General features: G+C 40.6%; 1 protein-coding gene across 5 annotated transcripts in view; it reads left to right on the plus strand.

Annotated features, from left to right (window-relative positions):
- The window catches only part of FAM114A1 (family with sequence similarity 114 member A1), a 69,629-nt gene that overhangs the window by 25,840 nt on the left and 27,609 nt on the right, over positions 1-16,180 (plus strand). For 3 of the 5 annotated variants that reach the window (XM_058546887.1, XM_058546890.1, XM_058546888.1), the window contains exons 4-7: positions 7,220-7,333; positions 7,447-7,553; positions 10,245-10,379; positions 15,800-15,952. In XM_058546887.1, coding sequence (XP_058402870.1) covers positions 7,220-7,333; positions 7,447-7,553; positions 10,245-10,379; positions 15,800-15,952 — 509 coding nt within the window. Of the gene's footprint in view, positions 1-7,219; positions 7,334-7,446; positions 7,554-10,244; positions 10,380-15,799; positions 15,953-16,180 lie in introns of those variants that run through there. The other 2 variants (XM_058546889.1, XM_058546891.1) reach the window with 2 other exon arrangements.

A 16,180-nucleotide genomic window follows, 5' to 3' on the forward strand; every position in this document is an offset into this window, starting at 1 on the left:
GTTGGCACACTCCACTTCAGTGGCTTGGGGTTCCCGGGTTTGGATCCTGGGTGAGGACCTACACACCATTCATCAAGCCACGCTGTGGCAGTGTCCCACATACAAAGTAGAGGAAGATTGACACAGATGTTAGCTCAGGGCCAATCTTCCTCACCAAGAAAAAAAAAGCAATAAAAATTGTTATTATTTAAGATCCAGGCAGAAACCAGAGTGGGAAAGGAAAATGTAAAAAAAAAAAAACAAAGATTTTGATGATAATTTCAAAGTGATGTTGTGAGAACCACATGTGATTTCCCACATGCCCTGACTTATTCCTAGAATATATCGCTAAGTGATAGACCAAAAACCAAAATGAAACTCGACGATGCTGAAACATATACAAATGTACCAAGGTAAAAATTCTATAGTAGAATAAGGCAGTTTATTTCTAGATACTACAAAAGGCCTAAATGTTTATTTAAAATTCTAGTTTTGGCAGAATTTTAGACAGTTTTATGAGTCTAAACACCTCACACAAGAGTACCTGAGGCGGGAGAGGTACATCAGATCTGTGCATTTACCTTTTCAAAAGCATCATTGTTTCCCTTTGCCATCCTCTCCCTAGTTACACAGTTTTTTCCTTCTGCACATTTTAATGAAACCCTTCTACCAGCACTGTCAGAAATAATGACAGTGTTTCTTATAGAGAATGGCAAACTTGTCAAAATGATACTACAATGAGAACTCTTAACTGGGTAGATCACTGTCAATATCACATGAATTCATTCATTCACTGCTGGTGATGTGAAAATTCTCAAGGATCATCGATACAAAAGATAATAGGATTAATGCTTGGAGTTTGTTCACAATCCTTTACAATCTATGAATAAGACCCGGGGTTACTGAGTTTCTGTTTGGTGGCTAGGCACACACTGTCAGTTCAGAAACACTTCTTGTCAATTTTGAACATAAAGAGAAGTGAATATCTGATTACAGAGTCAACATCCACCGTCATTATGGAGAGGGAAGACTTCCAAAAGGAAGGTTGATTGGCTCCTCTTTTTGCTGCACTGAAGTTTGCTTTAGCTGAGCGCAGCAACATCATCTATGTGTTTTTCTAAACAACTGCTCCTCATACATTTTTATAATATCTTGAGTTCATTGATAGAAGAGTCTGAAATACAGTCAGTATTTTTAAACTGTTCTCTTTCTCAAAAATTCACCCAAAGAAGAGTGTAAATTGGTGCAACTTTCAGAAGAGCAGTTAGCACTGTCTGTAAAATTTCAAATGTATGTACCTTTGCCCAGCAGTTCCACTGTTGATTCTTGCAAAAGTGTGTTAATATATATGTACAAAGATGGTCAGTATAGAATTCACTCAGCAAACAGTTACTGTGCCAGGCGCTCTTCCAGGCACTTGAGATAAAGCAGTGAGCGTATGAAACAAAGACCCTTGCCCTAGTATAGCTTACATGCTAGTGGAAGGAGACAGACAGTAACCAATACACATAATGAATAGGAAAATTATAGAGTGGCTAGAAAGTGGTAAGTCTATGAAAAATATAAAGTGAGGTCAGGAGTACAGGTTCATGTTTTAAAAAGGGTGGTGAGGGGTAGACCTTGCTGAGGTGATATTTGAGCAAAGACCTAAGGAGGTGAGTGAGTTCACCAAGCATATATGAAAAACTTGAAACAACTAAAGTATTCACCAACAGAGAATGTTAAAATGTGACATAGCCATTCAGTGGAATAATACTATGCAACCATTAAAAAGAATGAGGTAGATCAGTGTTCTAGATCGGATGCCCAGAGAGAGACTGAGGCAGAGATTAGTGCACTGGAGTTTTACCGTGAAGTGCTGCTCTCAGGAGCAAGCCTTGCAAGAGAGTGAAGGATTGGGAAGCAGAACTGGGTGAGGGAGAAGTTGAACTGCAATGCAGCTTCCTCAGAGGCCTCAGTCTGTCCCGTTGGGAGCTTGGGGGTTGGGATGACTCTTCAGAGATATCCCCCATTAACACACAGGGCCAAGCTTTTGATTCACCAACTCCCACATTGACCAGTCATTGTAGTACAGTCTTGGGGGAACCAATTCCCTTTGGTGAAGGGCATTTCAAAGGGAGGCATTCAGCTGAGAGCTGTCAGCAGACAGCAGCGGGGAGGCTGAGCACAGCACTCCTGGGCAGCACACCAGCCTCCACCGCTGTCTGCATGTAATGAGGCCTCCACTGTATATTGTGAAGTGGAAAAAGCCAGGTCCAGAACACTTATGTATAGTATATGTTTTTTAAAATTTTTCCTGAAAGGAATCAAAAGAAACAAAGTCATTATCTTTAGGAAGAAACGGAGGGGCTGGCCCCGTGGCTTAGCGGTTAAGTGCGCGCACTCCGCTACTGGCAGCCCAGGTTCGGATCCCAGGCATGCACCAACGCACCGCTTCTCCGGCCATGCTAAGGCCGCGTCCCACATACAGCAACTAGAAGGATGTGCAACTATGACATACAACTATCTACTGGGGCTTTGGGGAAAAAAAAGGAGGAGGATTGGCAACAGATGTTAGCTCAGAGCCGGTCTTCCTCAGCAAAAAGAGGAAGATCAGCATGGATGTTAGCTCAGGGCTGATCTTCCTCACAAAAAAGAAAAAAAGGAAGGAAGGAAATAGGGGGAGCGGAGGGGAAAGGGAGGAAGGCAGGACCACTTTAAGTCTTTAAAGAACTCCAAGGGCTGGCCCCGTGGCTTAGCGGTTAAGTGCGCGTGCTCCGCTACTGGCGGCCCGGGTTCGGAACCCGGGCGCGCACCAACACCTGCTTCTCTGGCCATGCTGAGGCCGCGTCCCACATACGGCAACTAGAAGGACGTGCAGCTATGACATACAACTATCTACTGGGGCTTTGGGGGAAAAAATAAATAAATAAATAAAATTTAAAAATAATAATAAAAAATAAAGAATTCCAAGCGCTCCTTCTTTTGGAAGTCCCTCTTGTATCACAGCAAATATAATAAAATATACCCACATCCCTCATTAAATATATAATTTATATATATAACCGTGTAAGAGTTGAATTTACTTGAACTGTAGTTGACCAAATATTTAAATTTTTGAATACATTAATTAATATTAATTTTTAGTTTGCAAATTTTCTTTTTTGTCTTTTAGAACCAATAATTTTTTTCAGGTCTTAAATATTTCCGTAGGCCCTTATAAGCTCGTAGACTCTATTGTCTATTATGTCAGTGGAAGCTGTCTAGGGAGAAAGAGGCCGGTCCACCTTTTGTTTCTATACTCTTTGAATTTGCTAATATTATAAATGTTATTATTTTAAAAGTCAACCAGATCTATCAGGGAAGTGAGATTATGGGATTTTTTTAAAAAAGATTCTTTTTTATATATCCACTTTTTAAAAAGGAAAAATAAAGAAAGAAATGAAATGAAGAAGGAGGTATTATATTAAAAATTAAAACAATCTGAATGGGGGAACCATCTGAATAAGTTAGCTGGTGCCCAACTTGGAGGTCCTTAACCATATGGAACCACTAGAAAGCACCCACAGAGCTACCTAGTCATCCAGGGTGCTGCATAGAACTGCTGTTCCTCCCTTAAGTTGGTCAGAGAGACCCTCCCACCACCAGAAAATTATTTTCATCCTCCAGACAGAGGAGAGACCTCCCTTCAATGGGATTTTGATCTTGGTGGAACTCACAAGAAGAGGGCATGGTGAAATCACCGTGCTTTTTGAGAAAAAAATTAAACTGGAGGCGTAAGATAGCACTACACAGTGTCTTGGGATCTGTGCCTCCACGGGCACAGGGATGATCCTTCCATCAAGCTATGTCAACCAGGGGCACGGCTGGGAGGGGCAGGGTTAGAAGAAGGTTTCACTGTAGAAGTGACCTACCTTCACCTTGCTGCTTGGTCAAGGTAAGATAAGTCAAGCTAATTTTAGCATAAACCAATGTTTTAAAAATGAAGAAGCTCCTATCAAGGATATGATTTCCAAGGAGTTATAGAAATGGGACTAAAATGACATTTCATCAACTATAAATCACTTATAAAATTTTCTTAATATAACATGGTGATTGAGCGTGTGAGTTCTAGAGTCAGAAGGACCAGGTTCGAATCCTGCCTCTGCCACTTATTGGCTTTGGGACCTTGGGCAGGTGATATCACGTCACCAGGTCTCAGTTTCCTCAATTGTGAAATGAGTATACTAATATCCCTTACTTCATAATGAGAAGATTAAATGAGATAATTTACTATACTAAAAATATTTAGTCCAGTGAACTGGACATAGTAAGTGCTCAATAAATGTTGGCCAATACCAAGGGTTTCACATATTTCTCCTCAGTGACCTTACAAAACCCTGGGAGGCAGATGTTATAATCTTCCTTTCAGAGAAGACACAACAACAGAGACTCAGAGCGGTTAAGTAACTCACAAAGATCATACAGCTAATAAATGATCGAACCAAAATTCCTCCACAAGATTCCTGACTCCTAAGTTTAGGGTGTTTTCCACTAGATTATAGGTGATAAATTAAACACCAGGCAATCATTTAACATTTGTTCTAAAATGACACAGCACCACAGCATTTATACAACATTCTTATCTTCTTTGTAATACTCACCTTCTTTATACTGCAATGAGTCAGAGGTTAAAGACTATTCCATCTTTAGAACTATAGAATTTGGAGGAGTTTCACTTCTTTGAGGATACTTAGGGTTCATGATGACATGTGAAGAAATGAATCCATGAACTATACCCTATGGTATTATTCATATTTATTGTTTTTCTCTCTTATTGGTAGAACCCAGTCACTATCTCTGAGAATGAATCACTCCCAGTCCAAAGGCGACAATAACTCCATATTATTACTTCCTTGTTCTGGGCACTAGATGTCACACTAAGTAAAGTTTTAAAAGTTATTCTTCAAAGTAGGGTGTGGCATAGAGCCTAAACCTTAGCTGTGAAAAACCATAGCTTTGTGTTTCTAGTAGAATGCAGCAAAGATGTGCTTTCACTAACAAAAGAATTCACAAAAGAGAATTGTTAATCAGAAAATATAGTTGGAGGAACCTTAAGTATGTGCAGTTTTTTGTATATCAATTATACCTCGGTCAAGCTGTTAATTGTGTGTGTAGTTGGAGTTGCAGCCTATTGTTATGTCTGTTAAACAGACACATCCCATTTATATGCACATGAAAATGGTATTTCCTCCCAGAAACAACGTAATTTTTCTAGAGGCAGCTTATGCATATATATCCGTGATCATTTGTGTTCCGAGATGGTGAGAAGCTGTTCTTCCCTAGGAAAAGAATCAGACGTGGCCCTAACCTGCAAAGATGGAGAAGGTGAAAGAGAAGATAATGGCAATGAGGTTCATTAAACCCTGAATGGTCTCAGGGAAGGATGTGGAATCATCTTGTATGGCTCATGCAAAGAAGATACAGCAGATGCCTCCTAGCCTTCTCAAACTCGTTTATTCCTTGACTTTAGCCCTCAGAAATCTAGATGAGAATCATGGACTGAGATCTAGATATACATTATTTCCTTTTGGAAAATATATGTTTTTAAAAGATGGAAAGGAATATGGGCTCAGTAGGTAGATAAGTTAGATGATTATATCCTATAACTTAAATGTGTTACTGAAACTCCAATAAGGTTCCATCAAAATGCTTGGAATTCATTGGAAGCTAGAGCGAATTAATTCAAGACTTAGTTTAAGCAGTTATAGTGCATCTTTTTTTCCAAGTAACTCAATTATGAATTTGAACTGTGTCTAATGATCTGCACATGAATGTAGACATATATTTCTCTACATAATTAATGTTGTAAATGTTATAAATAAATATTTCTTAAGTTTCAGTGTTTTCTTGATAATGCATAATGACAAGTGATTCCCACTGGACATAATTAGTCTTATATCTGTTTGGTAAATATCAGTGCCCTGATTATGTTAAGATCACTCCGATAAATAAAGTTACAGCTGACAAAATACTACCATTTGGGTTTGGGATTCATCCATGTCTTTCTCTTATTCAGGAGATGGACAACTGGTCATTTTAACCGTGCCTTCTACAGCTAGGTTGTTCTCTTGGATCTCAAATCCTGCCATGAGTTGGGACGTCTTTCCCCACATATTAATATTGCTGCTGCCTTTGGTTTTAATAACCTGAGGCTGCCCATGTCCCTAGTGAAAGCTTTCATTTTTCTCCCTAATTGCTAAGGGAGAGGTGAGTACCATGAGGATGACAGCCCATGCTGTTTCTCCTCCAAGAACTCAAACAGCACTGAGGACCATCAGTAGACTATTAATTTTTTCGTTCAGTTTGGGAACTCTGAGAAAGGCTATATAGCTCATCATGGGGGCCTCTAAGGAATAAAAAAAATCACTCCAAAATAAAATGTAAGCAAGACTATTTCTCTATCAGGCCGAGGGATGTTTCTGTGTGTTAGGGTGGGGATAGGGGCACAGGATGAGAAGGTCAGCTCTGTATTTACCAAATAGTTATTGAATACCCACTGTGCTGGGCTCAGGGGAATGTAGGTATTGTCCCTGCTCAGATGGAGTAAAACCAGTGCCCTTCATCCTGGCTGACCACTGTTGTAGCTTGTGTTTGGACTGTTACTGCTTAAGACAACTGTCAGAGCTATTGGGTGCCCTTCCTGGTTTTCCCACTGACTTGTCTTTTGATTTTGACCTGTGAGCTCCAGACCCCGCAATCTCCATGCTAAAGGAATGACTAACACTTTAAAAGAGCATGTTGAGGCTTTCCTGATTTCAATTCAACAAATAGTCATGGAGCATCTGCAATGGGCTAGGCCTGCAAGGAATCAAAAAATGAGTGATGCATAGCTGCCTTGAGGAGCTTAGAAGAGAGTAAAGAGGATCAGACAGGGACGCTATTCACAGATCATATCTTGGGTTTGACATCCCGGGTTGCTAGTTAGATGATGTAAGAAGCAAAAGGGAATAATAAAGCATCTGGGAGCACTCTACATACATTTATCTCATTTGCTCCTCACAAAAACCCAACGAAGAAACTGAGTCAGGGAAGCTTAGGTAACTTCTCCAAGTCACCCAGCTAGGCGGTGGTGTAGCTGAGCTCAGATGGGAACCCACGCTGTTACAGTGCTGTTGTTAACCCTCACACTTTCTTCTAGTTACACAACCACAGCTTACAACAGCTCTGCCAGATGAGCCATAGAATTGTATCCATGAACCATATTTTTATTTCCTGACAGGACATGGGATAACAGCAGTCAAGGAAAAAGCAGGGGCCACCCTACGGATTCATAGTGTAAATGCCAGCTCTTCCGAAGGGGCCCAACCTGATACCGAAAATGGAGTCCCTCAAAGTGAGTGATGTATTTACTTGGACTTGGGCTGCGTTACATTGCGTGCACAAACAGAAGATATTATCAAGTTTAGATCAGCAAAATGAACTCTAAAAGGATGTTTTTCTCTTTAGTAGCAGATGCGGCCACAGATCAGAGTCCCGCAGAAAGCCCACCCACGTCTCCTGCGTCAGGGTCTCGGGGCATGCTGTCAGCCATCACCAATGTGGTTCAAAACACAGTAAGTCATCAGCTGCTTCCTCTGTTTTCCCTGGTGTGTTCCAGCGCCTTCTTTTGATATCTCTATTTACCAGTGACCTAGATACATCCGAGAAAAGATGGCTTTGCTCATAACTTTGGATTACGGTTTTGTTGTGTTTTCTCCTACAGACTGGGTGTAACTTTGGAACCAAAATAATAAGGGCAAAATGAAATATACTTTCTGTTTAAAAGGAAGGAGCTGCTTCGAAGGAACATTTTTCAGTCTGATGTAACAGTGTCCTTTCCAACTGCTGTAAGGACAGCCTCTTGTTGGGAGGGAGGGCTCTTTCTTAGAGCTGGGACAGCTGTTTTCCCTAGACGCTCTGTGGCTCTTAACCTTCAATTTGAAAAATTATAAAGCCATTCACATAAAAAACAATACCGGTAAGGAATCAGGAACAACATCCCTGAGATGTTTCCAAAATGTTTCCGGATAACTAAGACCAACATTCTTCCCCCATCCCTACCCCTCAATTCCCACTTTCCCCGCTTCCTCGAATAATCCTAAATCTCCCCCAACCCCCTCGCCCCACGGCCCCTGCCTGCCTCTTAAAGAAGCTTGTTATTGGCAATAAAACACTGATGAATGACAAAAAAAGGGGGAGGCACCCCAACTGAGATTAGGCAGCTAGCTGATCTTCAGGGTCAGGAAGAAAAGATTTATTTTCTGCTATGTAAAACCAATTAACTAGTTTTTCTAGAAATATGGTTCATCCAATTTATTCATTCATGCATTACAAAAAAAAAAAACGGTGATTAGCCCTCTCTATGTACCAGGAGCTATACTAGATGCTGGGCATATGCTGACAAACAAGAGGGCAAAACATCCTGGAAGACAGAGACAACTCCACAGGCAAATACAATGCAACATGGGAGGAGGGGGCTGTGGACACATGTATGAGGATATCGCACCCAGATATTCGGTGGGTAGAAACAGAAAATGACTGCTCCTCTCCTTGCTACTTGAGGACCTCTGGACTAAGTAGGATCAAGGAAGAGCAGCAAATATGTTGTAGAAGTCAAGTAGCAATACAAGTCTAGTATGCCCACGGGGGAGTTTGTCAGGTTGGGGTGAGAGGAAGCTCTTTAAATATCTCTGGTTTAAAAAATGAATGCATGGTCTCCCTGAGCTACAGTGCAGGGCACTCTGAGTTTGTCTTCAGCGTCCTCACATTCCTTTCTGTGTTCTCTCCAACCTTCCGGCACTCCCTCTTTCCAAGCTCACCCCACCAGGTCTGCCCTTACTCAAAGTCCCCATGTCCTTTCTTCTCCCAATTTATTCTCTACTGAAGTAATCCCTCACAGGATGTTAGGAGAAAATAAATCAAATTATGCAAAAGTGTGAATAGCTGATATCTCATAGTCCTCCCAAAGTATGTGTATTTTAAAATCTGTTTTATAGTGTGATTATTGATTGGCTCCCAGATCTGAAAACAAAGTCTGAATGTCCAAGATGGAAATGACTAATAAATTACACTAATTCAGTGAAATCAAATATTACTATTGAAGTGACAATTACGAAGACTGGAAAATGCAGATAGGTAATAATAAAATATAATGCTTATAAATTCATATATGGTGGGAAAAAACACAGGTGTGTACATATTATAACTGCACTTGTGTAGTTGGAATGTATGTACAGAAGTTACAAAGAAATGGAAATGTAAACTCATTCTGTTTATATGAGTCTTTATGTGAGTAAATCGTGCTTGTCTTCTTATTTTTTTTAAAGGCAAACAATGGCTGACAAAGGGATTTGCAGGAGGATAACTGTGTAATAGAACAGTTTCTAAAGCCAGTAGTATATGGAAATCAACCTGTCTTATTTCATGAATATACTAATTATAGGCAGTTATTTCGACTTTCTGAAAGTATGCAAGAACCATCTGAAACAGCCTGAGGGTCCTACACTCCAGGGCCCTAGATTAAAGAATTTCCTAAATTGGCAAGAGTAGTTGACATTTTAATAGACTACTCTAAATAATTCTGTTACATTGTAATAGTCTACTCCAAATAATTCTGTTACATTTTAATGGACTCCTCCAAATAATTCTCTTAAAATTTTTTCAAACAAAAACAGCAATTGAGGGGCCAGCCCGGTGGCGCAAGCGGTTAAGTGCGCGCGCTCCGCTGCGGCGGCCCGGGGTTCGCTGGTTCGGATCCCGGGCGCGCACAGACGCACTGCTTGGTAAGCCATGCTGTGGCGGCGTCCCATATAAAGTGGAGGAAGATGAGCACAGATGTTAGCCCAGGGCCGTCTTCCTCAGCAAAAAAAAAAAAAAAGAGGAGGATTGGCGGATGTTAGCTCAGGGCTGATCTCCTCACAAAAAAAAAAAAAAAAAACAGCAATTGAGTCACCTATTGATTTTATGTCTTAGATACATATCTATTCATACACATGGAGACAGTAAAATTAATCCCAAATATGCTTTGGTTTTTCCCAAGCACCCTTTTTTAATAACATTGTATGCCCTACAAATTATGTGGCATATGCTCTTCTAAGGAAAAGAAAATAGGATTAAATGGATTAAATTTTCTCATCTCCTGATGAGAAAAAACTGTGACTTTATGTTGATTTTAATATTTGAAGATAGTGCCATCTAGGAGTTGCTGACCGCTACGAAACAGCAAAACGTAAAAATCTAATTTCATGCAATTATCTCGTCTGCAGGGTAAAAGCGTCTTAACGGGTGGTCTTGATGCTCTGGAATTCATAGGCAAGAAAACCATGAATGTCCTTGCAGAAAGTGACCCAGGCTTTAAGCGGACCAAGACACTCATGGAGAGAACCGTTTCCTTATCTCAGGTGGGATTATTTACTTTTGCAATTTTTTTTCACTCAATAAAGTAAACACATTTTTATTAGATATTTTAAAGCACATGATTCAAATTCAAATGACACAAGATAGTAGAGAGTGAAAATTGAGTTTCTAATACACTTCTTTCTTTAGCCACTTAGTTCCTCATGGGAAACAGCTTCTTATGGATTCTATCAGAATTATCATATAGATATAGGTATATACGTATACATATATACGCACGTATATACGTATATACTTTTTCAACCAAATGGTAGCATACTCACCACATTCTTTTGTACCTTGCTTTATTCACTTAATAATTTCTTGAAGATTATTCCATTTATGCCATTTGTCTTAGTCCATTCAGGCTGCTATAACAGAATACCGTAGGCTGGGTGGCTTATAAACAACAAACATTTGTTTCTCATAGTTCTGGAGACTGAGAAGTCCAAAATCAAGGTGCTGATAGATTCAGTGTCTGCTGAGGGGCCACTACTTGGTTCGTAGACAGCCGTCTTTTCACTGTGTCCTCACATGGTGGAAGGGAGCTCTCTGGGATTTTTTTATAAGGTCACTAATCCCATTCATGAGGGCTTCACCCTCAAAACCTAATCACCTCCCAAAGACCCCACCTTCAAATACCATCACATTGGGGATTAGATTTCAACATATGAATTTTGGGGGGACACAAGCACTCAGTCTATAGGACCATTGTATATATTCCAGCTCTGCCACTGTCTAGCTGCATGACCTTGAGCAGGTTACTTAACCTTCCTGTGCCAGGGTTCACTCATCTATACACTGGGAGTAACATCAATACTGATGTTTTGTTGTGAGATTACTGATAGCTTTGTTGTGAGAATTAAATGAGTTAGAATAGAACCTGACTCATCGTAAGCACTCGGCAATGTCAGTTAGTGTTGTTGTAATTATTATGTGTCAATATCATAGGTGGAAATGCTATCTCATTGGAATTTTAATTTATATTTCTCTTACTTTGTGCAAGGATGGGCTTCTCCTCTCACACTTCCAGCTCTAAGGTTTTCCAGTTCTCCTTGAGAAATATGATATGAGGAATTTAATCTATGTTTTGCTTACTTACAGTAGTCAAGAAAATTAAAAATAATATTTATCTTATTTTCCAAACGTGAAACTCTAACCTTGAGCTCACTCTTTCAGATGGCACATGCCCAGCTCATACTCCACAGTGCAAGAATTGCCCCTTGTCCCCTTTTTCCTTAAGAGTCTGACACGCCAAGCCTCTCTATGCCTTACTGAAATCAGGGTCAGCTGATGCAGTGGTGGGTTTTGTAAATTTCACAGGCAGGACAAACATATCCTCTCATGGCTCAGTACTAGGAAGCCATGAAGGAGCCAGCACCGACAGCATTGTTAGTGGCAGTTCCTGAGAAGCTTTTTTTTAAGCTATTTCTTGTTGTCTCTTCCAGAATAATCCACACATAACCACTCTGATATTGTAGCCCAGGCACGATCATCTAGACCATCACCCTACTGATCTTTAAAAAAGCAAATAGATTTGTATGAATCAGGTAATCAACACTAGATGTTGTAAAAAAAAAAAAAAAAAAAAAAAAAAATCCAGCCCTCAAGTATCAATGTGGCTTAGAACAAAAAAGATTTGTCAGTCGCTCCTGCAGTGTGTGTGCCAGTTCAGGGGCCTCTCTTGGGCAGCTCTCTTCTGAGCCCACGTCTTGTGGCTCTGCCGTCCTGAAATCCTTTGCTTCCAGCCTCATAGAAAGGGGAAGGAAGGATGTAGAGGGCCCTATGGGACAATTTAGGACTAGCCTAGAGGTGGCGTACATCACGATTACCCTCATTCCTTTGGCCAAAATTTATCTTACAGTTTACCTAATTCAACTCATGAGGGCTGAGAAATACAGTTCAGCTGTGTGTCTAGGAGGAAAAGGATATTTGGTGAGCACATAGGAATATTTTTGCCACAACATTATATATATATGTGTATATATTTTTATATTATGTGCACATACATGTACATACATATAAACATATATATGTGTATATATACATATACAAATACATATATATATATATATATAAATTTCATTCTGGTTAAGAAGGTGGTAATGTGGGGGGAAATGTGACCAAGTGCAGATACTGGCTAATTCTATGGCTTCTTTGGCTTAAGTTTACACACGTGTAAAATGAAGAATTGGACCTCGTCAGTTTCCCAGATTACCATAATTTTTGTGTCACTTTCATAATTTTTATCACATTTGCATTCAGTCTACTGCTAAAAAGTGAGTGGCAATGCTCAGAGAAATGTGTCACCCAAGAATCCACGCTGGCCATCAGCAGTGTTTGTTCTACTTGCACATCTGAAACACATGCAGAAAGTGTGCTACACCACATTCTGGGCACACTTGAGCATTGCACCTATAATCCACATGGCTGGCTTAAACTGGATCACCACAATACTACCAACCTTAAACTTCTTCCAAACAGTAATTTTTCATTCATTCATTCATTTATTCATTCCACAAATGCAGTTTGAATGTCCACTATGTGCCAGGCACTGTTCCAAGCACTTGAGATACATCAGCAGCCAAAGTGGATAAAAATGCCTGTCCTTAAGGAGTTTTCATTCCAGTGAGGGGAGACAAACAACAATCAACATTATCTAGTATTTTAGAAGATGATGAATGCTGTGGAAAAAAAGAAAAAGTAGTGCAGGACCAGGGTAATCAGGAATGTGGGAGTGAGGGGCAGGTTAAGTATTAAATTGCATTGTGAGAGGGTGGCCTCATGGAGATGATGACATTTGAGCAAATATTTGAAGGAGAAGAGGGGCTTGACCATGCAGAAATCCGAATGAAGTACATTGCATGCAGAAGAAAGTGGTTTGTGCAAAGGCACTGGGGCAGGAGTGTCTGGTATGAGCAAGGAACAGCAAGGATGTTCCATGGTCTCTCCCACCATGGAACTCTCCTGGCCCAGGATGAGAGTTGTTGAAGATGAGGCCCGAGTGGTAATGGGGAGCAGGTGATGGCAGATCATGGAGGGCATTTGTAAGGACCTTGGGTTTTACTGGTAGTGAAATGGGGAAACCATTGCAGCATTTTGAAAAGAGGAATGACAAGATCTGACTTTAAAAGGGTCACTCTAGTTACTGTGTTGAAAATAGGCTGAGCGGCAGGGAGGGCCAAAGGCAGGGAGACCAGTTAGAGTGTGTATCAATCTAAGTCCTCACAGAAGCAGATGCCAAGATGGGCTTAAACATGTAAGGATTTTGTTAGGGGAAATGCTTGAGTGAGAGAAAAGGGAGGGGATACCCAGGAAGGGTGGCAGAGCCATCAGACCAAGATGCGAGTCTGGCCCCGGGGAAGAGGAGAGGGAGAGAAGATAGGGTGGAAGCGTCCTAGACTGCTGTGCTCTCTAAGGAAAGTTTGGCAATGCCTTGGAAAAGTCCTTCAGCCAAAGTCTGCTGACAAGGGAGTTTCTGTCTCCCGGGAACAGGTCTGCTTTAGTGTCGCTGCGGCTCTGGTGATTGGTAGGGAGGTGTCGTGGGAGGCATGAGGGGTTCCGAAGTGCAGCATCTGGGGCTTTTGGTCATTTATGCTCCACTCTCGCCGCCTCCTCAGGAGGCAATTGCCATTATCTAAACAAGAGGTAATGGTGGCTCAGAGCAGTGTGGGGCCACGAGGATAGTGAGGAATGCTGATTCTGGGTATAGTTTGAAGGTTGATCCAGATTTCCTGAAGGATTGAATGTGGGCTATGAGATAAAAGGAGGAGGCAAGGATGACGCCGAGGTTTTTGGCCTGAGCAGCTGGAGGGATGACACCACCATCAACTGAGATAGAGAAATCTGTTGTGTTTTCCCTAATCCACAATAAATAACTATAGAAATCAGAAATGTTCATCCACACGCTCCCTGAATTTCTCCCATATTCTCTCCCAGTAGTACCGTGTAACCTGAGTTACACGGAGACAGGGTGGGTCTCCAGTCCCCCTGATGGAGGTCTCCAGAGCTGCCCTTCTACTAGGAAGTCTTCACGCTAGAACCACTCACTGCTGTTTAAAGCCATCTCTTCTTTTCCGGAGAGAAAATAGAACCAACACCCTGTAGAAAGCCAGTGCTTCTTTAGGCGACTTTAACTTCACTCTCCATTTCTTGAGTGAATCCAGATCATTCCAGAGTGACGTTTCCCCTTTACCTTCCATTTCTTCCCTTTTCCCCTCTATTCCAAAGTACAAATTCAGAGATGGAAGTTGGTGTAGAGAAAGGAAGCAATTTCCGTATCACTTTATTTTGTTTTACCTCCACCAAACCAGTGAGATCGGTGGGGGTGGTTGGGTTTTATTGTAAATGTTGAAAATTCCCAGTGATAATTTGATGCGGTTGTTTTGAAAACTTTAAAATTCAGAGTTTGTGCTTATTTCTTCTTACAGACAGGCAGGAGGGAGAATTCTGTCTGTGGCCCAGTGGGTTTTTGGCTAACAACCTCAAGAGCCCAAAAGGAGAATGAGGTTGATTGTTTTATTGACACAATAAAAACCAAAATCTGTTCTTCTGTGAGCTTCCCTTTGTGACCTTGTATTTATGGTGTTGCCAGTGTATTTATGGTGTTCTTCACAGCTATTAAAGAACCCTTTAAACTTAATGCCCCAGTAAACTTGATGAGGAATCAAATAAAAGAGGTTTAGAATCAAAGAAAGCAAGTTCAGGAAATTGGGAGTGGCTGGTGGACATGTGTTCATTTTGTTGCCTTTTTATTAACAAAAGAAAAAACTGGAGAAAAATTATCAACCTGAATGGAAACTTGGCTCACAGTCATACTTCTCGAGACCAATCTAAGAATTGATAAGCTAACATTCCTATTTATATTCACTGCCTGGTGAGGAATACGTTACGAGTTTACATTTTACTAATTTTTTTCATTGAATATTTTAATAACCACACATACAAAGTTTTTTAAATAATGTAATTCATATAAAATCAGACCAAAATATTACTGCTTTGAAGCCTGCCTAGGTATAGAAGTTGCAATTAATCCTGTCGCAATAGATTAAACTTTCTCAGTGTATATAAAATTTGCTCATTATAGAAAGTTTGAACATTTTAGAAAATAAGAAAATTAATCACACACGTGGGAAACACTTCACTGGAAACCACTGTTAAGCTTTTGTTGTGCTTGTTTCCGGTCCTGTTCCTGGGTATAGAATTTTTGCTTTGTTTTGTCGTGTATAAAATGAACACATAAAAAAAGTGGAATATTATGGAAAAATTATGAGTCAATCAAATAAATAATTTTTTTTTGAAATGCCAAAGTGACTAAAACCTACCCTTCTCAAATACAAAGTCAGTCCTCATCTCCCCTTCTGTCAGGCAGGAAATGGAGCTTTCAAGTGTACATCTAATGTACAAACATCGTGTGTTTCTGCAGATGTTAAGGGAAGCCAAAGAGAAAGAGAAGCAGAGACTGGCTCAGCACCTCACGGCTGAGAGGACCGCACACTACGGGATGCTGTTTGATGAGTATCAAGGTTTGTCACACCTGGAAGCCTTGGAAATTTTATCCAATGAAAGTGAGAGCAAGGTATGTCTGCACTGGTCATTTCAAATAACATGTTCACTGACATGTTTTTTTAAACATGAAAGAAACTGGAAAGTCTTCGTTAAAATATCTCGTTTTCAGAGCTTCATAATTATTGTGCTAAGATCACAAAATACTGGACAGCCTGATGACCCCCTCATGCTCCGTATTATTTCGTCTCTGTCCTGCGCCAAGCTCTTACCCCTCTGCAGCCCCAAGAGGGCCAGCACA

Source organism: Diceros bicornis, chromosome 8 (genome assembly GCF_020826845.1).
Source record: "Diceros bicornis minor isolate mBicDic1 chromosome 8, mDicBic1.mat.cur, whole genome shotgun sequence".
NCBI lineage: Eukaryota > Metazoa > Chordata > Mammalia > Perissodactyla > Rhinocerotidae > Diceros > Diceros bicornis.